General features: G+C 39.2%; 2 protein-coding genes across 4 annotated transcripts in view; both read left to right on the forward strand.

The window, feature by feature from the left end:
* Window positions 1-1,594: 1,594 nt before the first annotated feature.
* LOC132142895 (NACHT, LRR and PYD domains-containing protein 12-like) lies at window positions 1,595-20,550 on the forward strand. Its single transcript, XM_059553090.1, has 6 exons — window positions 1,595-1,624; window positions 6,081-8,103; window positions 8,640-8,813; window positions 9,337-9,510; window positions 11,675-11,721; window positions 19,537-20,550. Exons 2-6 carry the CDS (start codon window positions 6,098-6,100, stop codon window positions 20,070-20,072), a joined length of 2,937 nt encoding a protein of 978 aa, XP_059409073.1. The 5' UTR covers window positions 1,595-1,624; window positions 6,081-6,097; the 3' UTR covers window positions 20,073-20,550.
* Window positions 20,551-24,201: 3,651 nt separating this feature from the next.
* The window catches only part of LOC132142886 (adhesion G protein-coupled receptor L1-like), a 38,544-nt gene continuing 36,098 nt past the window's right edge, over window positions 24,202-26,647 (forward strand). For all 3 annotated transcript variants that reach the window (XM_059553075.1, XM_059553076.1, XM_059553077.1), the window contains exon 1: window positions 24,202-24,688. The gene's annotated coding sequence lies outside the window, so the exon portion shown is untranslated. The remainder of the gene's footprint in view (window positions 24,689-26,647) is intronic.

The following is a 26,647-nucleotide window of genomic DNA, read 5'->3' on the forward strand; positions in this document are numbered from 1 at the left end:
CCAAATTGACAAAAAGTCTAATAATAATGTGTAAAAATTAAAATAAAAAGTGTGCTTGGGAGTTTATGATAACTAGATTAACCATTTTGCATTTCATGACTCATACGATGAACTAAAGACTAGATGTATTGAGGGGTAAGACTATTGCACAGAGAGCTATATAATACATTTTGAGCGACATGACATTAGCAACTGATAATGTAGGAAACTGCAGATAAATGTGTGTAATCAATTGCATGAATGTATAAAAGCAATCACAACTTGTTCAAAAGAATGAGAAACTGGGCTTTATGATGTGTATAAATGACTAGATGATGTGAAGGTTGTACAAGTAGTTTTGAGAATTTCATTTCTGATTTGAGAAATGCACCAAAGTGACTGAGAAAAACTAATGTTAGATCATAACAGAGTTTTAGCACACAAAAGCATTCTTATGAACTGTATCAGATTGTACTTTTCATGCTGGAATGTAATAAAAAAAAAATCTAGTTCCACTTCGATCTCTGATGATCCAATGATCTGATAAACAAATAAATGTGTGTAAGATACTTCAAGAGCTGATGTATTCATGATAAAAAAATAATAATAATTAAACTTAGACTCCTAATTTAATTAGGAGTCCAAACAGTTATTGGTGATGTATGAGACAACAGTCTTCTTTGTTTTACACAAGTATGAACTCAACAATAATCTACACAAACAAATACTGCGACAGAGTTGAACCATAGACCATGAAGAGGGAACGTATTGTACATTCAGAATTACATTTAATATGAGTACACTTTAAGACATGTATTTATCTATGGAGGAATCATAAGGATGACCTATATGAACAGCCTCTAGACATGTGGGATGATGTTTGACAATAAATTATTTAAGCTATTAAACATCTGTAACAAGAATGTATATTAATGAATAGCTGCCGCTTTCCTGTTAAACTGAGTCTTCTTTTTAAATGCGTGTTCAGTTCCTTCAGGTTTCACTGAATGTGAAATATGTTAATGTACAGTAGAATCAGCAGACAGTCACTCACCTGAGAATGTGATGAGGGCATGCGCCACTAGAAGGAGATGTTCAAACTAAACATGACATAATGAACAGTCATTCTTTCTCATGTCAAACAAACACATAAGAGCTGAGTGATAAAAGCTGTTCATTCATTCTTAAATTTGATTTCTCTCATTCGAATGAATCACAGCTTAACTAACAGCTATCAAAAATACAACTAGGGTTTGGTGATTTTAAGGGGTGATCTCTTGACCTCTTCTGAATATTCATCAGTCCATCTCTGACATGATGAAATTAAAGTGAAATAAGCGAAACACACATAATCAAACAAATGTTTTACACTGCTACTTTGTTTTGCCTTGCACGACAGCTAGATTTTTGATGGAGTAGTTGATGGTTTGTTATTGAAACAAGAACTTGTGTGTCAGGTATGTGTGCGTGTCAGTTTGTGTTCAGTAAATGAACGTGTTTGTTCTATGAAACATTTGAGCTCTAAAGTGCTTCACAGAATCTCACTAAAGCAGGTCGAACAGGAAAAACCAGTCAAATGCTCCATTTGAACACAGATAGTTCGACAGTGAAGATGCTTGTTCTAACAGCCGAGGAGTTTTTACACGTAAGTACATTTATAAAGCTATACAACTGCTAAATATGTGTAGCATTGATTATTTAAATATATGGCTATGGTTATTTATGGTTTTACCATTGTTTTTGAGAGTGTTTTTAGAAATGTTTGACAGTATGTTAACTGGAAAATAGACCTGGATATACGCCATCTAGAAGCATTTGACTGGAAAAAATAATCTAAATCACAATCCAGACACAAACACAGGGGCGTAGATTACACGGGGTAGATTACAAGCTAAAAAACCCAGGACTACGTTTTAGTAAGCTGTCGACCCCCTCAAAAAATGTGCGTTTAGGACACAAATACTTGTAGATGTTGGGGGATTTTTCACGTTGGGTCGTTCAGTTGGATCATTTCTTGAACAAAAGTAAGGTTAGGAAAGGGGCACTTACATAGACCAATAAAATAATATATCTTAAAATATCTCCTCTCAGATTCACATCTGAAATAATAATTTGACATGGTTAAAAATAATGAATGGTCTTATCAGTAGGCAATCTCAGAGTAATATGACTTAAGCCCTTTTCACACTGCGATTCCGGAAAATAGACGGGTAATTAACCAGTTCTGGTTAATTTCTTTACTCTGGCTGACATGTGGCATTGCTATGGCCTGCTTGTGGCTCAAATCTGGCAAACAGGAGTGGTCCGCCCAAGTGCCATCATTCCACGCTGCATGTGGGCAAGATCATCTTTCCACGGGTGCCAGATGTGGGCCGGATCTGGGTCGACACAATGTTGCTATGTGGGCCAGAATATGTGTTTGCATTCACAAAAATCCCATAAAGACACGTGACATCAGGTTGTGACATGTAATGTACGAGTCGAAAACGCTAGGCCCATTAATCTTTCACTGAAGCTAGCGAACGATTTCAGCGTCAGCATGGAAAGTAAGGAACTAACTGATGTCTGCTTCATTACAGTTTGCACATATTTTTTAAATCGCAAACGTTGATCTGCCTTCAAAACACTCGCTAAAAAAGTCACGCGATAACGTGCGTCATCACTAAGACACACCCTTTACGTCATTATTTTTGGCTTTTGTTCACAGAGTACAGTTTGTTACGACCCTATAGTTTTTATTTTGTGTGTGTGTTTTAGTTTGTCCTCTGATTGGTATTTTCTCGTTTAAAAGAGATGACAGCATTTCCTTTGGGGGGGGGGCGTTTTGTGAACCATGCTGTTTTGTACTGTGCTTGTGTTGTTTTACCCCCATTTGTATACTAGATCGAGATTGCTTGGATATTTGTTGTTTTGTAGTGGACCTCTGGCTTACTTGACTGTTTTGCCTGTTGTAAGATTTTGATTTTGGATATTCCTCTGAACTTGATGTTTCTTTGTAAATCTTTATTGTGAATATTGTAAATAATTTTGGGAAATTAAGGAGATGCCATTGTAACGTTTGGATCTCTTTTTTTGGATTAGGTAGTTAGGTTAAGAGAATTGTATTTTTTTGTTTGCTTCTTTATTTTGGATAGGTAATTTAGAGGGTTTAATATTTAGCACATTTTGTTTATTATTTTGGCACCGTCAGCTCCTGAAAGTGGACTCCCAAATAAAAATAAAATTCAAAAGAAGTTGATGGTCCACACTCGTTTTTTCCCATGTTACACTCTACCCCTAGACGGGGCGTAACAAGTTGCGCTCTACTTCTGTGTCCTTTTTATGGCAAGTAGATTGGCACGATTAATCATTAAAAGATTGCGATCTCGATGCAGACACCCTCTTGATCTCATTTCTAAATGACAACAATTCCCAGAGTCTTTAACAAAGTCTTACCGGATCATTCAAATCTGTGTTTGCTCTGCTGCTGACCCAGAGAGAGCACTTACCATGTTTGGTTAAGAAACATCTTCACAAACTGTCTTTTCAATTACACAATATTTGCAGTACTTTTAGGCATTGCTCTTTTTTGTTATAAGTCAGAAATGATACACTCACTGTTAAAAATCGCTGTAAAAAATCGGCCAAATTTCGACAGTAACATACTGTTTTTCATTAAAAAAGTGCATTCTGGGTAATATTCATCATTTTCGAGAAGGTAGCCTGCTGCTATATACCGTAAATTAACAACATTCAAAGTCGACACTCAGCGGCTGTGTTTCAAATCACACCCTACACCCACATTCACTATTCCCTACATGAGTTTACTAATACAGTCCACCTGATCAAATATTAATTTGGTGTTGAAATATGTGAGTGAATTACACATTTTTTTGGTTTCTTCAATTTTATAAGATTGAACCATATTGTGATAACCAGAACATATGGATTTAATGACGTTTTAGTTTTAAATATATTGAACTTCAGCGTCAGCAACTATCAAAGAGAGACATCTACAATCAGCATATGAATCTCAACAATGGTGACAATCAAAAGGCTCATGATGCAATGCATGCTGGGTACCAGCACAGGATAAAACTCATCCATGACTCCCAGCATGCATTGCGGCATGAATAAATTATGCCCCTGAATTGTTCACTTATTTTCTTGAATTCTTATGTGCTTATAATTTTGCTTTTGTTTTAAGTTTTAGTAGCATGTTTTGTGATGTTCAGAACTTATCTGTTTATTTATTTTGTGGATTGTCACCATTGTTGTGATTCATACGCTGATTATTGATGTGTCTGTCTAAATTTCAGCAGATGTTTTTTTATGAATGAAATTTTCTTAACCATCGTAACTTATGGCTCAGCAGTGTTTCTTCTTTTTCTGTAGTATCAATATTCAATAAGAGAAGGGACATGGGATTGTACCAGAAATAATAGTGTTCTTGTCAATCTATAAACAACAATTACAGCTTTTTTTTCTTCTGTTGCCTTTTTTTTTTTGCTATAACAAGCTCCAAAGATGCATTGTTACAGCATGTGGAAAAAAAAAACCTTAGTTGTTGAAAAGTCATGTTCAAGAGCCTAACTAAAGTAAACACTGATCGCCATCATGGTAGTAAAAAAAAAAAAACACCTAAACCTATTTAACTCTCAATGAGATCTTCTGTAGACACCTCACAGAAATAAAGTCAGTCTGGTTAGTAATGTGAATCTGGTGAAGCTGTTTTAGGAGATGTTTAATCAGATCTTGAGAGATTTGAAGAATTATTTTATTTCAATTGATGTCATCTAAGGTTGTGGCTGAAGTCAGTTGTAGTTCTTGTGTTTCTCTTTCCTTTATTGATTCTGTTTGTTAATAGCAGGTGTTCATCATTAATGCTCAATCATCAATTAATCACAGTATTATCTCATTAACTTCACTGATTCAGTGTTACTCTAACACTCTGTAGTGTGCACACATTATACGTGTTCATTTAAAACTGAGGATTGTGTTGTGGGGTTTAAAGGGTTAATGATTTAAGATGAAGAAAAAACTGCATGAAACATAATTTAACAGTAATAAACTGTAATTAATTTACAGGAAATAAACTGTAGAAAAACAGTTATTTACTGGCAACCATGCTGCCAGTAAATAACTGTTTTTCTACAGTTTGTTGCGGTAAATTAATGGTTGCCAGCAAAAAAAGTGTTTTTCTACAGTTTGTTGCCGTTAAGTCAAGGAAAAACAGTAATATGCTGTAAAATGTAAATGTCAGATTTACCAAATAAAAAAAGTTAATTTAACTAAAATATTTGTGAACATCCATAGAAAAAAATGTATGCAAAGACATACACTGATAATGAGAGTAAATACTGAACTCAACTGTATTAATGTGTGTTTGCACAAGAGAGATCTGTAAATGTAGTTATGTGGTTCACCATTGTGCTGGAGAGTAGAGCCTGTGCTTCAGTCAATGATGAGCCAAAGTTCTGATCTTTTGCTGCTTTATATAAAGACATTAAATGTGAAGTCGCTGATACAGTTGTGATCTCTGTGTTAAGTACTTCAGCACATACATGTTTGCTATAGCTGACAATGAACTGCAGGGATTTGAGTAAAAGTCATGTATTTACTTACTTTACTACTACACATTAAGTGTTTGCATTTTTATATTAAGAAATATTCCTTCTCAGTGGACTCAGATGGAATAAATTCATAGTACTAACATCGTAGGAATGCTAGCTTTTTAACTCGAACTGTTTGAAGCAGTGGGAGTGGAGTTAATTTCCATGGTAGAATTTAGGGTAAAATACTGTTAAAAAAAATAAGAATAAGGTAAATTAATGGTTGAGAGCTGTAAATTAACTTTACTTTACTGGCAGCAGGGGTGTTATTTACTGTTATTTAACGGCAAACATTTTTACAGTGTAGGAAGGCAGCTTCCCACTATAGAAAGTCAACGGAGAGCCTTGGATTAAGCTTAGTTTTCAGATTATGATGTGTGTTGTTCTGTCTCTATAGTGCTCCTTTCTTTTTTGGTTAACTCATGAATATTGGAAACAGAATGTGTAATAACATGAACACTGCTGTCAAATCATTTTGAGTGTTATATTAAGTGAATCATTTGTTTGTAGGACTAATAGCCTGTTTAATGAAAAAGAAAAGCAGTGCTGCCTCTGAAATGAGTTTCTGTAAGGAGAAAGAGGATGGAAGAACTCAAACAGTTACATCTCCAGAACCGAGCCAGGTGTCTATGAGGAGTGAGAGATCCCTGACTCAACCCCCTAATCTAAGTGATGGAGCAGTGACTTCAGACCCCAGGCAGAATAATGTACAAGCAGCCCTGCGGGAGGAAACTGGAGACCTGCAGAAATCAGTGACTGATGAACTACAGAGAGTCAAAGAGCAGCACAAAACCAGCATGAAGAACAAGTATGAGAGATTATTTGAGGGACTGAAACTCCAGGAAAATGAAACTCTTCTGAACAGCATCTACACACAGCTCTACATCATAGAGGGAGACAGAGAAGGAGTGAATGAAGAACATGAGGTTTTACAGATGGAGAAAACAGCCAGAACACAACACTCACAAGACACTCCAATCTACTGCAATGACATCTTTAAACCCTCCGCTGAAGCAGGATGTGAGGAGAAAGAGCAGATCAAGACTGTTCTTACTAAAGGCATCGCTGGAATTGGAAAAACTGTCTCTGTGCAGAAGTTCATTCTGGACTGGGCCGAGGGAAAAGCCAATCAGGATGTAGATTTCATGTTTGTGCTTCCATTTCGAGAGCTGAACTTGATCCGAGATCATCAGTACAGTCTTCACAGACTTCTGCTGGACTTTCATCCTGAACTTCAAGATCTGGACTCACAGATTTATGAGGAGTGTAAAGTTGTGTTCATCTTTGATGGTCTGGATGAAAGCAGAATCACACTGATGTTTTCAGACGCTCAGAAAGTTTGTGATGTGACTGAGACTTCATCAGTGGCTGTGTTGATGTCAAAGCTCATGAAAGGAGAGCTGCTTCCCTCTGCTCTCATCTGGATCACCTCCAGACCAGCAGCAGCCAATCAGATCCCCTCCAAATACATCCACCGTCTGACAGAAATTCAGGGATTCACTGAGCCTAAGAAGGAGGAATATTTTAGGAAGAGAATCAGTGATGAGCATCAAGCCAGCAGAATCATCTCACACATCAGAAGAGCAAGAAGCCTCCACATCATGTGCCACATCCCCGTCTTCTGCTGGATCTCATCCACTGTGCTTCAGAAGCTCCTGGAAGAAGATCTGAGTGCAGAAATCCCTCAAACTCTGACTGAAATGTACATCCACTTCCTGCTGATTCAGATCAACATGAGGAAGCAGAAGTATGAAGAGAGAGATCCAGAGAAACTCCTGCCGTCCAACAGAGAAGTGATTGTGAATCTTGCTGAAGTGGCTTTCAAACAGCTGATGAAGGGCAATGTGATGTTCTATGAGGAGGACCTGATTGAGAGTGGCATAGACGTCACTGACGCCTCAGTGTATTGTGGGATTTGCACTGAGATCTTTAAGGAAGAATATGTTATTCATCAGAGGAAAGTATACAGCTTCATTCATCTGAGCGTTCAGGAGTTTCTTGCTGCTTTCCATGTATTTTACTGCTATTTAAGCAGCACCATGGAGACCCTTAAGGTCTTTGATTCAATGCATAATTTGCTTAGAGGTGCGGTAGATAAAGCTCTCAAGAGTAAGAATGGAAAGCTGGATCTGTTCCTGCGGTTCCTGCTGGGTGTCTCACTGGAGTCCAATCAGAGACTCTTACAGGATCTACTGACACACACAGAGAACAGCTCAGAGAGCATCAGATACACCACACAGTACATTAAAGAGAAGATCCAAGATGGACGTGAACTCTCCACTGAAAGATCCATCAATCTGTTCCTCTGTCTGCTAGAAGTGAAAGATCAGAGTCTGTCTACAGAGATTCAGGAGTTTGTGAAATCAGACAAACACTCAGAGAAGAAACTCTCTGCTGCTCACTGCTCAACAATCACCTACATGCTTCAGATGTCAGAGGAGCCGCTGGATGAGCTTGACCTCATGACATACAACACATCAGCTGAGGGGAGAAGAAGACTGATACCAGCTGTGATCAACTACAGAAAAGCCCTGTGAGTGATTCTTTTTAACATTTTTTTTTCTAAATGGAATTAAAGTTCCATTGTTGTGCCAAGCGCAAATGTCATCCAATTATCTAAATGAACTTTGAGCTATTTTTAATTGGAATGGTTTAATGCTTTCTCAGCTTACACATTCTGCCCATTTTAATCACAAAGTTTGTACCATTTTGAAACTGTAATGTAACAAATATAATATAGTACCATTTTCTTAGTGCAAGTGCAGTACAGTTAAAGCACTGTTCTAAGTGCTGTATCTTAATGGATGTTTGTTTTATACATTTTTTATTCATTTGATATCAATTTTAGATTAAATTAGATTAGATTAAATTTTACTTGTATATTAGCTTTCAACCAGTTGCAGCAGTACTGACATAGCCAGTTTGTTCAGTAAACCACCTTTTAACCTCTTTTACAAGAATGCAATTGATATTATTATTATTATTATTATTATTATTATTATTATTATTAAATTCCAGTTGTAGAATGAGGTTAATAATTAAATTATCATGCATTGTATTCTCTTTCAGTTTTGCTGGCTGTAATATCACTGTTCGGTCCTGTGAAACTGTGACATCAGCTCTACAATCCCCAAACTGTGTCCTGAGAGAGCTGGATCTGAGTAACAATGACCTGCAGGATTCAGGAGTGAAGCTGCTCTGTGATGGACTGAAGAGTCCAAACTGTCAACTGCAGATACTGAGGTATTAAGATTATGTGTATGTATGATTTGACTGTGTGTGTCTGCAGATGATTTGACTGTGTGTCTGTAGTTGATCTGTGTGTGTCTGTAGATGATCTGAGTGTGTGTCTGTAAATTATCTGACTGTGTGTCTGTGGATGTTCTGACAGTGTGTCGGTAGATGATCTGAGTGTGTCTGTAAATAATCTGACTGTGTGTCTGTGGATGATCTGACAGTGTGTCGGTAGATAATTTGACTGTGTGTGTCTGTAGATGATCTGACAGTGTGTCTGTAGATTATCTGACTGTGTGTGTCTGTAGATGATCTGACAGTTTGTATATGTAGATGATCTGACTGTGTTTGTCTGTAGGTGATCTGACAGTGTGTGTCTGTAGATGATCTGACAGTGCTTTTCTGTAAATGATCTCACAGTGTTGACTGTAGATGACCTAATAGTGTGTGTCTGTAGATGATATAACAGTGTATGTCTGTAGATGATCTGACTGTGTGCTTCTGTAAATTATCTCTCCCTGTGTGTCTGTAGGTTGTCTGGCTGTATGGTGACAGATGAAGGCTGTGGTTATTTGTCTTCAGCTCTGAGTTCAAACCCCTCACACCTGAGAGAGCTGGATCTGAGCTACAATCACCCAGGACAATCAGGAGTCCAGCTGCTCAAACACAAACTGCAGGATCCAAACTATAAACTACAGATACTCAAGTATGTTGAGTCCAATTAATAAACCTTAATATTTGCAGTGGATGATGACATTGTCTGTAGGCCCAAACCTAATGGGAATAATTGTTCTTCTCAGTCTAGATCTTAGAGAGAAATTGTTATCTGAAAATAGAACTAAAAATTAGGAGAGGGCATTAATTAGATGCAAATTGGGTTAATGAAACTTTGAAGATTGCAGAGATATTTATAGTTTTAACATAACTCAATGCATGGAATTAAATATTAAATAATGTTTTATCCAAGAGTATATCCTTGAATCAAAACTCTTTTTCCTCCTTTGGCTGTTCACTAGGACCTAAAGACATTGAGTCAAACAGCTCTGTAAAGCTGATTTGAAATTATACGTATAAAGAAAACCACTGCATACAAATTTTGCATGTATACACAGCAAAATCTCCAGTGTTAATTTAACAGTCTGAGTGTGGACACATATAAACTCTGAAGCAGTGTTAAAAGTAACACTGAAGCAGAGTTGAAGTTAATTAGATAATTAAGAAGTTAATTGAGTTATGATTGACCATTATTGAAGACACCTGATGTTAACAAGCAGAATCACAATTTGTGTGTCACCATTATAGTTTTCAGTGTTTGCTTTAGTTGGGACCTTGGGTTGTAACTTTTAAATGTTCAAATTTGTGTGTCAAACCAAGAGCAAAAGTCATCGGGTGGTGAGAATTATGTTTTAATGTAATCGTTGCTTGACTTTAATCACTGAACTCATTTACAGTCTCTTCTCTTCTTATCAATCATTATCGATTGTAACAGCTTTGATTCCACAATGGAAGAATCTGTGTTTTCTATGCATTTTGTAGGCATCTCTTGTGATTCAGATTTTTTTTTTTATTAAAGAGTTTTAATTTTAGGCACACACAGATAACAAGAATCAGCGTATTAATCTCAACAACGGTGACAAACAGCATATTCAGATAAACAGATCTACTCTGAACATCACAAAACTAGATACTAAAAATTCACATTAAAAACAGCAAAAATAAAATATAGTTAGAAAAAAAAGTTAAAAAGACAGTTCAGCTAATAATTTATTCATGCCGCAATGCATGATGGGAGCCATGGATGAGTTTGTGTTGGCTACAACATGCTTTTTTGATGGTCACCGTTGTTGTGATGCTCACGCTGATTTTGATGTCTGTGTGTCTAAACTAAATAATTATTTCTTTATATAGAACTAACTTTTAATAACATGTCATATTATGGCAAAATGCTGGATCACTTTTTTATCCACCTAATTTATGCACACAGTAAATAAACCAGCATTCAGGTCACTCCATTACAATTAGTCCAAACCACAATAAAATCCATAAGATTGCCTTTGCTGTGGCCTGTCTGTAGATTATAACTCAGTTACCACAGCCACACAAAATCTGAAGTTAATAACTGAAGGGTCAAGATCCCAACTAAAGCAAACACTGACCACTATGATGGTGACACACAAATTGTGATTTTCTCGGTTGGTGATTCTGCTTGTTAACCTCAGGTGTCTTCAATAATGGTCAATCATAACTCAATTAACTTCTTAATTATCTCATTAACTTCAACTCTGCTTCAGTGTTACTTTTAACACTGCTTCATTGTTTATATGTGTCCACACTCAGGCCTTGTCCAAACGGACACAGGTATTTTTATAACCGGAGTTTTTCCTCCTGCGTTTGAAAAAAAAATCCCGTCCACATAAAAAGGCAAAAACATGCTATCAAGCGCTGTCAAGAGCATGCCACACCAGCAGGCGGCGATATAATCCAAATCGTAAAGTCACCTTGGCCAATCAGAAGCAGTCAGCAGCGCACAATCTGACGTAAAAAAAACACAGCGGATAATGGCGCACACTCTGACATCGCAAGGCAAAAACCCCGGTTATACTGTCCACACGACAACACTGCAACCGTCGTTTCTGAAAATGCTCACCCTGGCCCTAGTTTTCAAAAATGTGCGGTTTCGGTGCCCTGAAACTGCGTTTTCATGTGGACGAAAGGCCGAACCGCGTAAAAAAAGTCACGGTTATAAAAATACCCGTGTCCGTGTGGACAGGGCCTCAGAGTGTTAAATTAACACTGGAGATTTTGCTGTGTAGTAATGGACTGTATGTTAATTTTTATTTTTTTTTTCTGTATGTTTTGTCTCTTTTTAGTTTGGATCATGGAGGGCCCTCCAGGATCAAACCAGGACTTCGAAAATGTATGTTTCTTTCTCTAACACAGACTTTAAATGAAACAACTGAGATTATTAAACCGTTTTTATTTGTCTTCTTGTGTTCAGATGCCTGTGATCTCACACTGGATCCAAACACAGCAAATACTCAACTCACCCTGTCTGAAGAGAACAGAAAGATCACATATGTGAAAGGTCATCAGCCGTATTCTGATCATCCAGAGAGATTTACTGATATTCCCCAGGTACTGTGTCGAGAGAGTCTGACTGGACGCTGTTACTGGGAGGTTGAATGGGGATCTTGGGCTCGTATAGCAGTGACATATAAAGGAATCAGCAGGAAAGACGGGACCGTCTGTAAGTTTGGATACAATGACAAGTCTTGGTGTCTGAATTGCTCTTTAAATGGAACTGCTGTTTGGCACAACAATGTCTTCACTATTGTCACACATTCACCTCCCTCTACTAGAGTAGGAGTGTATCTGGACTGGCCGGCTGGTACTCTGTCCTTCTACAGGGTCTCTGACACACACACACTCACACACTTACACACATTCATCACCACATTCACTGAACCCCTATATGCTGGATTTAAGGTTTTTCAGTCTGAACTGTCTTTGTGTCAGATTTAACAGCAGACACACACAGCCTACCTCTGACAATGCTTTTTAAACCTCCATAGAAATCTTTATGTCTGATGACACCTGTAAGAATCACTGTGTACATTTTATATAAAATATAACCAGTATATGAAGTATCTATATATACTGTATAACAGTATATAATGTAACTAAGTTAGTGTATGAAAATGCAATACATGTAAATGTCTATAAAATCATGCTGGAAAATGTGAGAGTGTTAAAATACTAAATATCATAATAAATCATAAAACAACGTGATATGTCTTATTTGTAATTACTTTATGCAAATACATTAAGTGATAGTCCAAGTCACATTAAGACTATAATGTCTTCAGCACTGATGTTTGTGGAATGCAGTTTCACTGAGATCCTCCTGTTCTCTCACAGTTAAGGGAATGAGGCAAAAGCAATTGAACCGGTTCCTAAAGACATGCTGTTCCTGCATTGTGTTTACTGTAAATTTTATCATAAGAAACACGTGATCCGTGTCCACACCAGAAATGTAATGATGTCAGTAAATAAGCAGATATGGATAAATCACTCAAGGACACAATCACTCAAGGTCACAATAAGCCAAACTCATAGTTTATGTACAGTAGGCTAAGTTTCAAACCATACTCAATAATGCACCCCCCCCCCCCACGAAAAAATAATGAACGTTATTTAATGTTTTGTTCACCATGCAGTTGAACTGAGATTGTCTTTTAAATTAATGAATTTGAATTGAATTTAAGGGAAGTATAAGCAGACAGGATTCAGAATTGCAATTTGAATGTGAATTGTGATGTGTCTTTATTGAGATTCACTTTAAGTGTAAAATACTGAACTTGAGTTACCAATTATACATTAAAACACTGCTAATTGAAAGTTGGGTTATAGTATCAGTCATATTCAGCAGGTTTGGGGAATTAGCTGTGGATCTGGATCTTCTCTGTTAAGTTCCTCTGAATAGAGTCTCAGTCATACAGTGAAGAACTGTGAAGTTCAACTCTAAGTAATGTCGTATCAAACCTTTCTGGTGTTGAGTCTAGTTTCTCTGTGAGAAATCTCTCTTCATGCTTCAGATTTCAAAGGTGTTTTGTAAGCATGGAGTTGTTTTAGATTAGTGGAATAAAGAGTCACTGAGCTCCTCCTGTTCTCTCTGAACTGAATTTGAGACAAATGCCAATAAACTGGTTTCTCCAGATCTTTACCATTTACTGTAAATCTGATAATGAGCAACCAACCCTGTATCCATACAATCCCAGTGGAGTCTGTTTGTACTGTCAATTTGTTCATTAATTAATGGGCTGTAACTGTAACTATTCTATGCATAAAAATAACCTTAAACTCCAGTGAGGAATGAAAATACATTCGTACTGAATGAGCCCTTCACTCTTAAGACACAAACCCAAACTCTCATTTTACATAGCTTACAATAAAAAAAAATCATAATAAAAGATATATAATAATAAATAATTCAGGATAATCCGCATATCTAGCTGATTAGAATCAGAATCAGAATGAGCTTTATTGCCAGGTATGTTTACACATACAAGGAATTTGTTTTCGTGACAGAAGCTCCGCAGTACAACAGAATGACAGCGACAGAACATAAAACACATAATAAAAGAATATAAAAATACAAAAAATACAAATAAGTAGATAAGGAATGACAATATACAAATTTACAATTGTAGGCAGGTATATTACAAAAATGCAGTTATGTATGTACATGTTTATTATGTGCAAAATGTAAGTGTATACTAAGTATGTGTGTTAGATAAATTAAGTGTATGTGTATATAAATATAAAGTGTAGTGTGTTCAGTGTGTTCAGTGTGTATCAGCTGTTCATAAGATGGATTGCCTGAGGGAAGAAACTATTCCTGTGTCTGGTCGTTCTGGTGCTCAGTGCTCTGTAGCGTCGACCAGATGGCAACAGTTCAAAGAGGGAGTGTGCTGGATGTGAGGAGTCCAGAGTGATTTTAACAGCCCTTTTGCTCACTCTGGATAAGTACAGTTCTTGAATAGATGGGAGAGTTGAACCGATGATTCGCTCAGCAGTCCGGACTACCCTCTGTAGTCTTCTGAGGTCAGATTTAGAAGCTGAGCTGAACCAGACAGTTACTGAAGTGCAGAGGATGGATTCGATGATGGTGGAGTAGAACTGTTTCAGCAGATCCTGTGGCAGGTTAAACTTCCTCAGCTGGCGAAGGAAGTACAACCTCTGCTGGGCCTTTTTCACAATGGAGTCAATGTGAATGTCCCACTTCAGGTCCTGAGAGATAGTGGCGCCCAGGAACCTGAATGACTCCACTGCAGTCACAGTGCTGTTCATGATGGTGAGTGGGGGGAGTGCAGGGGGGTTTCTCCTGAAGTCCACAGTCATCTCCACTGTTTTGAGCGTGTTAAGCTCCAGGTTGTTGAGAGTGCACCAGACAGCCAGCTCTTTAACCTCCTGTCTGTAAGCAGACTCGTCACCGTCCTGAATGAGGCCGATTAGTGTGGTGTCATCTGCAAACTTCAGGAGCTTGACAGAGGGGTCCTTAGATGTGCAGTCATTAGTGTACAGGGAGAAGAGCAGTGGGGAGAGAACACAGCCCTGGGGAGCTCCGGTGCTGATTGTACGGGTGCTGGATGTGTATTTTCCCAGCCTCACTAGCTGCTGCCTGTCTGTCAGGAAGCTGTTGATCCACTGACAGACGGAGGTGGGCACGGAGAGCTGAGTTAGTTTGGGCATGAGGAGGTTTGGCATGATCGTATTAAAAGCCGAGCTGAAGTCCACAAACAGGATCCTCACATAGGTCCCCGGTCTGTCTAGGTGTTGCAGAACATAATGCAGTCCAATGTTTACTGCATCGTCCACAGACCTGTTTGCTCTGTAGGCAAACTGAAGAGGATCCAGCAAGGGTCCAGTGATGTCCTTCAGGTGAGCCAGCACCAGTTTTTCAAATGACTTCATGACTACAGACGTTAGAGCCACAGGCCTGTAGTCATTTAGTCCTGTAATTTTGGGTTTCTTGGGGATGGGGATGATGGTGGAGCGTTTGAAGCATGAAGGGACTTCGCACAGCTCCAGCGATCTGTTGAAGATCTTTGTGAAGATGGGGGCCAGCTGGTCAGCACAGGATTTCAGACAGGCTGGTGTAACACAATCTGGGCCTGGTGCTTTTTTCCTTTTCTGCTTCCGGAAGACCTGGCGCACCGCATCCTCGCTGATCTGTATTGCAGGTGTGGGGGAGAGGGGGGATGCAGGAGGTGTGAATGGTGAGAGTGCTTGATTGGAGAGGTGTTCAGGATGGGTTGCAGGAGCTGTTAATGGTGTGAACGGTTGTTTGGAGAGGCATTCAGGGTTGGTTGCAGGAGTTGTTATTGGTGTGAATGGTTGTGTGGAGAGGTGTTCAGGGCAGGTGATGGGTGTTCTTTCAAACCTGCAGTAAAACTCGTTCAGATCGTCTGCCAGTCGTTGATTCTCCACAGTGCTGGGGGGTGGTGTCTTGTAATTGGTGATCTTCTTTAGACTTTCCACACTGATGCTGAGTCGTTCGAGGTGAACTGAGTCCTTATTTTTTCAGAATAATTCCTCTTTGCCAATCTGATCTCCTTTTCCAGTGTGTATTTAGCCTGTTTATACAAGACATTGTCCCTTCCTGTAAGCATCTTCTTTGGCCTGACGGAGCTGTCTGAGTTTTGCAGTGAACCACGGTTTGTCATTGTTGTAATTTAGTTGAGTCTTGGTAGGAATACACATATCCTCACAGAAACTGATATATGCTGTTACGGTCTCTGTGAGTTCGTCCAGATCGGTGGCAGCAGCTTCAAAAACACTCCAATCAGTGAGGTCAAAACAAGATTGTAAATCCTGCTCTGCTTCATTAGTCCATCTTTTTACAGTCCTTAATACAGGTTTAGCTGATTTTAGTTTCTGCCTGTAGGTTGGTATAAGATGAACCAGAAGGTGATCAGAACGTCCCAAAGCTGCTCGTGGAACAGAGTGAAATGCATCCTTTATTGTTGTGTAACAATGATCCAATATATTACTGTCTCTTGTGGGACAAGTAACATGCTGTCTGTATTTTGGCAGTTCACGGGAGAGATTGGCTTTATTAAAGTCCCCAAGAATGATTAAAACAGAGTCTGGGTGTTGTTGTTCTATCTCTGTGATGTGCTCAGCGATTTCCTGTAAAGCTGAGCTCACGTGCGCTTGAGGAGGGATGTAAACACTCACCAGAATGAGCGAGTGAAACTCCCGCGGCGAATAGAACGGCTTGCAGTTAATGAAGAGCGTTTCGAGATTTGAGCAGCACGTCTTCTTTAACACAGTTACATCTGTACACCACCGTTCATTGATGTAAAAGCATGTCCCGCCGCCGCGCGATTTCCCCGTTGATTCTGAAACTCCGGCAGGTGGAGCGCGCTGTCCGGTATGGTGTCATTCAGCCAAGTTTCCGTGAAACACAGAGCAGCAGAGTGAGAGAATTCTTTATTTGTCCGAGAGAGCAGAAGCAGTTCGTCCGTTTTGTTGGGAAGAGAGCGGAGATTTGCCAGATGGATGCTAGGCAACGGCGTTCGAAATCCGCGTTTTCTGAGTCTCACGAGCGCTCCCGCTCGCTTTCCCCGCCTGCGCGTCCTCTTGAAGCGTGTGATCAGCGCAGCCGCTCCGCCGACAAGAATGTCTAGCAAAACATCAGAATAGTCGAAAACCGGTGAAATATCGGGAGATGTGTGTAGCCGAATATCCAGCAATTCGTCCCTGGTGAAACTGATTGCAGGAATATAACTAAAGACAGGACAAACTAACAAAAACACAAAAACAACTGCAGAGCACGTCACGGAGGCAGCCATCCTGTATCGGCGCCACTCTTATCATTACATTACCTGTAATGTTAACAGCCTATACATGGCAGATGACCATATATTATAGGAATAGATGCATTAAGACATTATGAATGTTTAAACTAAGGCTATATATTTTATGGTGATAAAATAGGTATAAGAAACAGGATCCTCTGATATCTGGTGAACATGTAGCACCCTCATCTGAAAAGAAATTTTCCTTAAGTGTTTATTAATTTATGTTCACCATTCAGAATTTAACTAAAAATTAAATCTCTTACAGGATCTAATGACACACACACAGAAAACAGCTCAGAAAGCATCAGAAGAACCACACAGTACATTAAAAAGAAGATCAAAGATGGACATTGACTCTCCACTGAAACATCTGAGAGCTGATGAGCCAGGGAGGATTTAGAGGGCCAAGGTGGAGCAGATGGCTCAGGGGACCGAGGCGGAGGCAGGGATCTGGAAGGCCATGGTGGAACGACAGAGGACCGAGGAGGAGCCTGTGGGATGAAGGAGCCTGATGGAGCCAGAGGAACGGAGGGACAAGGCACAGCCAGAGGAGTGGAGTCTCAAGGCGACAAGTGGTGGACGACGGACCAAGGCATAGCTGGAGGGCCGAGAGAGCCCAGCGGAGCCAGTGGACTCATGGGCCACGACACTATGGAGAGAAGGGAACTAGGAGACATGGTGGAGCTGCTGGGCCAATGGGCAAAGTGCAGTTTGGGCGAAGTGGAGTCAAGGGATTCTACAGCCACATTAACAATGGAGGATGGCAGATCCGCGGGGCTCGCACCATATTGATGGTGGGCTGAGGGCGAGCAGAGGGGCTGCCAGATGACAGCAGTGGAGGAGTCAGGAGGTGGAGGGGGGGGCATTTGTGAGTGTCCGGGCTTTCAGGGTTTGTGTGCTCAAACCACACACACCAAATCGTGACTCCTAGCACTAGGAGCACATCAGACGGGCAACAGGGTCTGGCTGCAGACTTGCACTTGCACTCTCAGACTTGCACTCTCAGACACTTGCACTTCCGCTAGTGACATCACTTGCTCAATTTTTTATTACTTTTTGTTTGAATTTCCTAACATTTTATAACAGTAGCCAGGTGGCGAAGACAAAAAAAAAGAAACTAAATTACAATGTCACTTGCAATCGCTACTTGCACTCTCCGCTACCTGCGACACTTGCAATCGACACAAATCGTGTGTGTTGCCAATGGAGACAAGACACTGTGGTGGAGATTAAACGATTAAAACTAATTTAGTACTATAACGTACAGGATCCTGCAATAAAAAGACAAGACCGGCAAATCCGTGGCCAGAACACCAGAATATGAACGCTTGCGCAAAGTCTCTCGCTAAGCGTTTTCCTCCCGTAGAAAAACATAAACACTTAACATGGCTTAATGTATTAATATGCTATTAAAATATCAAATTAAATATACAGTTCATTATTTTAATAAATATGTATATAGTTTTTTCCTCACATACCGCAAAATGTGGCATAATGCACTAAGATGATAAAGGCCAAACTCAATATGCTTCTCTACATTATTAAAATACACAACTAATACAGGCACGCAGGTGAGCCCAGAATAAACGCAACACGCAAAGCTTCGAGTTAAGCATTTTTCCATATAGAATAAACTGTCTAAAACCTGTTTATATCACTGTCTTTGTCCATTAAGATGCATTGTGTTTTATTTATAATGATTTTCTATAGGAGGAAAACGTTTAATGTACAATTTAACGCACTGCGTTCTGTACTCGTCTGCTTGCCTGTATGGAGTTGATCCTTTTAAAATCACTTAATGCATAATGCACGTTCATATTTGCTGGTCTGTATATATGTTGAGTCAACAACAAGACATATGGGCAAGGCCTACTGAATTGTCTTTATCATCTTAGTCTGTTATTGCAAGTGGCAATTGCAAGTGACTTTGTAATTTGGTTTCTTTTTTCTTGTCTTCACCACCTGAATACTGTTGTAAAATGTTGAGAGATTCAAACAAAAGGTTATCAATAAATAGAAAAAAATTAAAAAATAAAGACTGCAAGTGACGTCGCTAGCGGAAGCACAAGTGTCTGAGAGTGCAAGTGCAAGTCTGCAGCCAGACCCTTCTCGACAGGGGAGCGACAGGGCTAGCAGACAGTTTGGGGCAGACTGGTAAGTCCGAGGAAGGTGGGAGGAGAATCGGCATGTCTACATATATATCTGCCTTCCAGTCTATTAGGACCCCTTCTATGTCCATCAGTCCCAGATGCATAATAAACTCACCCTCAGCCATGGTGCAGTGAGCAGACATAGGGTGCAGACATGCACATTAAATGATAACCAATTATTAATTAACTTTGTTTTATTTGTCTTCTTGTGTTCAGATGCCTGTGATCTCACACTGGATCCAAACACAGCAAATACTCAACTCATCTTGTCTGAGGAGAACAAGAAGATCTTGTATGTGGCAGATCATCAGCCGTATCCTGATCATCCAGAGAGATTTGCTGATATTCCCCAGGTACTGTGTCGAGAGAGTCTGACTGGACGCTGTTACTGGGAGGTTGAATGGGGATCTTGGGCTCGTATAGCAGTGACATATAAAGGAATCAGCAGGAAAGACGGGACCGTCTGTAAGTTTGGATACAATGACAAATCCTGGAGTCTATTCTGCACTGAGACTGGATTTGCTTTATGGCATGACAATAAGGCCAATAAAATACCAACTCCTTTACCATCTAAGAGAGTAGGAGTGTATCTGGACTGGCCGGCTGGTACTCTGTCTTACTACAGCATCTCTGACACACACACACACACTCACACACTCACACACTTAAACACATTCAACACCACATTCACTGAACCCCTCTATGCTGGATTTAAGGTGTATGGTTCATCACTGTCTCTGTGTCAGATTTAACAACTAACACATCTAAAAACACTTTGCACCTCTGTCACTTTCTTGCTCATATGGTTGTAAGTGGGAAAGTTTGATGAAATCTGTTGATTCACATACATGTCAGAAAGTTCAGGTTTTACTCTCTGGTCCATGATCAGCTGTAAATTTTAACTGTAAATAATTAAGCTCATAAAACCTTTCTGGGTTCAGTCCAGTTTCTGGTTTTACATACTGCACATGATCCAGACTCTTGTGTTTAGTCATCACCTCCAGGCAGTGTTGATGTATGTTTCATTTAACACACATAACAGTTTCAGATGTGCAGTTTGCTTCTTTTTGTTCTTATTATTTTTATTGAAATGTGGCATTGTAGATAATGTTGGTCTATTGTCAGAGTAAAACCGTAATCAATACAAAAGTTCTTTGACACTAACTCGGCACATGTTGCTTATTTAAATTGAAAACACTCTGTAAGTAAAGTTCCAAGGGTGTAGAAATTGATCAGAGGTTATAAACTGACTAGGACTGGCACTTTTATAATAATCTCAGCTCCTAATAGAAATACTTCTGAACTGTAGTAGCTTCTATGTCTTTACTGTCAGAGAGGAGACAGATTACTTTAAAAACCACAAAAATAACGCAACATGTAGAATGTCTTGAAGTGTCTAGATCATACACAACTGCCCAGACAAAAAGCTCAGGTAAACTCAGGTAAAGATAGGTATTTAGTGTCAACTGCTATGGGTGTTCAGTTTCTCAGTGTCTCCGTTTATGAAATCAAAAAACATTCAGTAGTTCTCCTCAAGAGTTATCAAGCATAACAGAGGGTGGAGGAACTGGTTTGTGGAGTGTGAATGGGAAAAAATAAAAGCATATTCCTGCAGATGTCTTCCTGCAGTTTATTTACTGTAAATGTGCCTTTAAAATCAATAAGTAGAGCGCATTTTAATTTATTTGTTCGTCCTTTGAATAAATAATTTTAAACAATATGCTAGAGATAGAGGTTTTACCACAAAAAGACATTTGTATGAACTCTATCAGACTGGATTGGGATGAGACCATCTGATGATCATTTAGCGCCCCTTTCTGGACAGAGACCGATCAGACAAACACATGGGTTTTAATAAGAGATTACAAGACCTGATCGATTGAACTGTCTGAACTCTTACATTGGTTATTGTAGTGTGTATTGCTTTCTAATAGTTGGATCTCATCTCAGGATCAGTGAGGTCTGTAACACCTGCAGCTGGAGATGACATTGAACACCTTGGCAGGACACAATGATTTGAATGATGAGTTATCATTTCTACCAAAGACATTAAAGGCTGCATCTGGGACACTACAGCCTTATTTGTTTTATACAAGTATGAAAAAAATCCATGAGAGGAACAACATCAGCACTAACAGTAACACAATACATGCTGCTCAGTTAAACAGACAACCTTGTGCTTGTGCACATGCCATTCTGTTGTTTTAATGACACTCCTTCCATCTGATATTTTGATGAAACAGGAAGAGCAGAAGAACTTCAATCTCAATCGGATGGACTAAACTGTCAGCGGGAGATACTGAGGTACTATCTGAAGATTAGTAATGATGGATCACTGACAGTGTTTTATCAGAGGTAAATCCAGCATAGACAGTGAAGGCATTCCCTTCATAACTGTTGCTCAGAACTGCTCCATCTGCAGGACTCACCTGACCTTGCACGCTGTGTGCATCCCTTCTGTGTTTAGAAATGAACAAATGCAGCTTCAAGCCAACGAGATATTTAAAGCTTCTTAAACTCATCTCTAGAACACTGTTGTATTATAATACACTAAAATCTTCTTAATTATGTGATATATAATTAATTATGTGGTATATTGTGATTAGCTGGCTACAACTGTTTATTAAGATATGACAAACAGAGTTTACTTTTACCACAGCTTGCAATATGAAAAAGCCTTTCGGGAGCTCGCATGGAAACTGAAGCTTTAGTGGGACTCATGTTTCTGTGGATGTCTTATAGCACTGTATGTGTGATGAAACACCTCAGACATGATTCAATTATTTAAAAAAGGATTTTAGATGTGATGTTTACATCAGGGAAAGGTAGTGGATCAGCGTAGACTGATAATGACATATTAGGGGAAGCCTTCTCATAAAAGCAGCTACAGTAAATGTGACTGAAGAACTGTCATTTGTTAAAAAATCAAAAGGGGGTTGAGAATGTCTCCATCTAGAGCTGAATGTGTGGCGTAACATCAGTGAGGAGCATAATGTGATGTGCTTTCCTAAAAATGAGTGCTCGCATGTAACCAAGACTGCTGAAACTAATTGAGATGGCAAATCATTATAAAAGTCAATCAAACCTTCATTTCAGATGGGATGGGATTTTTGTTAGCCAGTCATAATTCTGCTTTAGTTCAGGCATGGGATATTTTCTCTGTTTACAGTGAATTAATAAATGGGTGTTAATGGAGGACTTCTGACCAACCATGCAGCTTACTACTGTATTTCTTTTTATGGCAATTTATTGACTGTATAAAAGATTAAAGTTGTGCTATAACTAATACTTGAGTTCATATGCTCATTTTCAGTTTGTAACACTATAGGGAGCACATTGGGATTGGGTTCGTTTGATTGTATTATTAGTATATTTTCTATTCTCTCATTTATGTTGGTGAAATGGATTCTTGTGTCTGAGCTACAAGTGCCTGAAGGGAAGGGAAAAGACATCAGACGTGAGTTTTTGTCTTCATTTGCCTGTTGGCTCTGTGGTTGATCTATATTGATACACATATTCTATTTAAGTGGACGAGGCTGGATGCAAATGTTCATCAACATGCAAAAGCACAATCATCCAGTCGACCACGGAGCCATGGAGGGATTTTAGAGAGGTTTGCATGAAAGCAATGCAGGCTTCCTTACACAAATGAGAAACGATGGATTACTGAAGCAGTGAAGTGAGTCGTCCTTATCTTAAGTTCCTCTGAAGACACTGATAGACTCGTACATTGAGTTTTAGTTGGGTACTTTTATCGTTTTTTTCCCTTACCCTTTTACACACTTTTAATCTTGGTCAGTGAAATCCATTGCAAAAATGTTTTCACCTGTTTTACATTTTGATGTTCAAGACAATGGTGAAACAATATCCATTTAAATTATAATATATATATATATATATATATATATATATATATATATATATATATATATATATCCTCTGGCTCCTATGGCAATTAATAGTTCTTATGTAGAAGTTAAGTTCTTATTAATAGGCAATTAACAGAAAATGCAAACATATAATTTAAGGTGATAAAAACACTAATAAAGAGAATAGATAATAAATTATAAATTACAATATAGTCATGCAATATACAGAAAATATAATTGAATTATGAATTTGCATAATCTACTATTTACAGATGAAAGCTTGGATAGGGTATTTATGTGTGTGTGTGTGTGTAGGCCATAGAGATATATAGGATATATATGACATAGAGAGAGAGGGAGGGAGTGAAGCAGGGCGTTCGTGTTCTCTGTGGAAGCCTCTCTCGCGCTCGCTCGCTCGCTCGCGCCTGCCGCATCGCATGCAGCACACACGGGAATAGCGTTCCTCTCCCGTCAGGAAGCGACACGCGTCTATAACAGAGTAAATCGTTCGGATTCGGGGATGTGTTTGATCGAAACGGCGAGGCCTGTGCTGTTTCCCGTCCCCGAGGCAGCAGCATCTTCCCTCCACTGATCTGAGCTCTGCTGGGATCTTCTGCACTGAAGCAGCATCACCACACCTGTCCTCTTCATATTAGACCGAAGAGACACATGGTGGACGCAGGCTTTATATTCCTAAATACCAAACAGTGTTTTTAGTCGTCGTGTATTTGTGATTTAGGCCGTGGGTTCAGTCACGGTCGTGCACGATGGGTTTCCGCGCTATATGTGGCGGATGCTGTTGATCATCAGTCGTTTGTTCTGGATTTAAGCCGGTCCGGTTGTAAAGGGAGCGGTGTCAGGCGGGATTCTGCGTCTGCAGCAAACGACGCGTGTGGTTTTGCCTGAACTCAATTTTTCCTTTTTATTAATATGACTATTTTTTTTATTGTAGTGAAAATTGTCTGCCAGACAAGGATCGCCCTTTGTATGCTCGTGCACGGGGAGCGTGTTTCTTGTCCAATGAAAACCACCAGTCCGCCAGAAGAGGATCACCCTCAGCTCTGATTGCATTACCCTTGACGATCAACAGTTCGTCTCGTGAAGCCGATCCCACGCGATTATTAGTCGGAGCGCGCGACATCGAGTCGAAGATTTCCCGCTTGCGCTCACAATGACTAATAAACCAAAGCGATGGTCGCCTTCACTCCTGGATGCTCGTAATGTTGTATGGTAATTCAGGGTCAGGAGACTGTATTCACAGTGGATTATATCATTACCTGTGTTCAGCATTCCTCCTGCGTGTTTGAGACTGAAGACGATCTGTAAACTGGATTATTAGGATTTTTAATATCATGTGTTTGGCCCTTTTATCATCTGGAAAGATGGCAGCTTATTAAATTTTAATCTTGATGCATTGTGGCGACACAGGAGGAGAAGAGGAGAAACAAGTGACTCGGGGAGGAGAGGAGAGAGGAGAGGATGTAGGGTGGATACAGAAGGTAAGAATGAATGAATGAATGTTCAGTCCTAAACACACACATTTTCATACACATATCACTGTCCATACACTTTTACTTAGCCATGTTAATGAATACATAGATCACAATTCTATTGTTTTTTTTTTCACAAATATTTTAAAATATACATAAATAAAACATATATATAGGGTGTGAAACAAGGTAAACTGGGACACCTTTTGCCATTGAGATGACTCTATATATATATATAAATATATACTCACACATAAGCACACATTCTTCATGCTCAGGCCTATATGTCATGCACACACACACACACACACACACACACACACACACACATTGTGGTCATTTTTCATTGGATGTAAATTGAGTTACAGGCCAAAGGCGAGTCGTACACTGCGGCGCGTGAGTGGTGTGTAAATGTGCTGGCGCCACTGACTGCTGGTGCATTCTGACAGACCTCCATCTCTCTATCTCTCTCTCCACCCAACATCTCCTCCATCTCCTGCACACACTGTATCTTTCTCCTGAGCAATGCATGAGTCCTAACTGGTGCATTTGGATAAGCTTTAAGTGAGCTAAATCTGGATAAACACCCCTTCATTTGTCCTCTTTGGGAAAATTATTCATAAATAAAACAAATAATGTTTTCATAATGTTGTCTTCTAAACATGGTGAATGTCTTCTTTTAAGGTTTGTGTTGATCTGTCTATTAGTTCGCCTGTTGTACAGTATGTCCCCTTTAGAAAGATAAGTGTGGGTGGTTTCCTACCTACATTTTGAGGATAAAATTGTCTACAGAAGTGAGCTGAATCTGACAAAACCAGGACATCTGTTAGTACTTATTTAAGCCTGGAGTCGTCTAGGATTGGTTTTAGACCATATAACAACAAAACGAATCTTCGTTTGTCCCCAGATGCAGTTAAGTGCATGTTTATGTGTTACTGTGATTAAGAGACAGACACATGGACAAAGGAGTGTTTGTTTAAAAAAGAGCAAGTAATGATCTTGTGAAGACTCACGGATGGTTGAGCGAGCAAAGATTCAGATGCAAACATGCAAAAACACTGTACTAGTCAAAGCAAGTGGATGAAGAGCAGAAGAGAATCCCATACGTCACTTCTGTTGTTGGCTTATTGGTATCACATTATATGTGTCTATATAAGGTTTGTGCAGCAGTAGAATAAAAAACTCAGACGTTTAGTCATAAATACATAGACACAGACCAACTGACCCCGGAGCTGGTGGCCATTCATCTTATATATTTGAGTTTGTATTTGTAGTGTTAGATAAATAACTGTTATTTCTGTATCCTTCTTCTTTTGCCGTCTCATGAGTTTAGATGTTCCTGTTGTAAAAAAACTTCTTTCTCTTACCCCAGTGTAGTGTGCAGAATCAGAAGCCGTTTATAAGCTGATCTCTTTGAGAATTGTAATCTGCTGTGCTTTCAGAGCGTCAGTGTTTGGGAAACCTGTTTGAGAACAGCCATTATTCTTGCAGTTTTTTGGTGTTTCTTGACGTGCACAAAGTCCCCATCGGTTTAAATGTTCAATGCTTTCATAATCAGTCAATTTCCTTAGTGACAATGACATTAGATTGTTAGAATATCTCGAATGTCACTTGGCCAGTCTGGACTGTAATTTAGTCCTGAGATATACAATTGAATTAAAGCGGAGTGAAGAGTTGAAATAGGAGAATCATTATGTACTCTCTTATCAATAGTGATTGACAAAATGTTTTTTTTTTTTTTTGTTAGAATAACTAATTGGCAGTGTTATTGCAATGTTAATATTTTTGCTAGGCCTGCTGGTTTCTACATTTTAACGCTTCTCTAGGTCTATGTTGTCTTTAGTGGAAGCCTTATGTTGTTGCATTTATTTATTTTCTAAGTAGTAGTTATGTAATTGAGTCAGCCAGTCATTACTGAAAATAAACCTCTTTAGCTTTGACTGGATGCAAGACCTGATCCATCTGTCG

This window comes from Carassius carassius, chromosome 6 (genome assembly GCF_963082965.1).
Source record: "Carassius carassius chromosome 6, fCarCar2.1, whole genome shotgun sequence".
Lineage (NCBI taxonomy): Eukaryota > Metazoa > Chordata > Actinopteri > Cypriniformes > Cyprinidae > Carassius > Carassius carassius.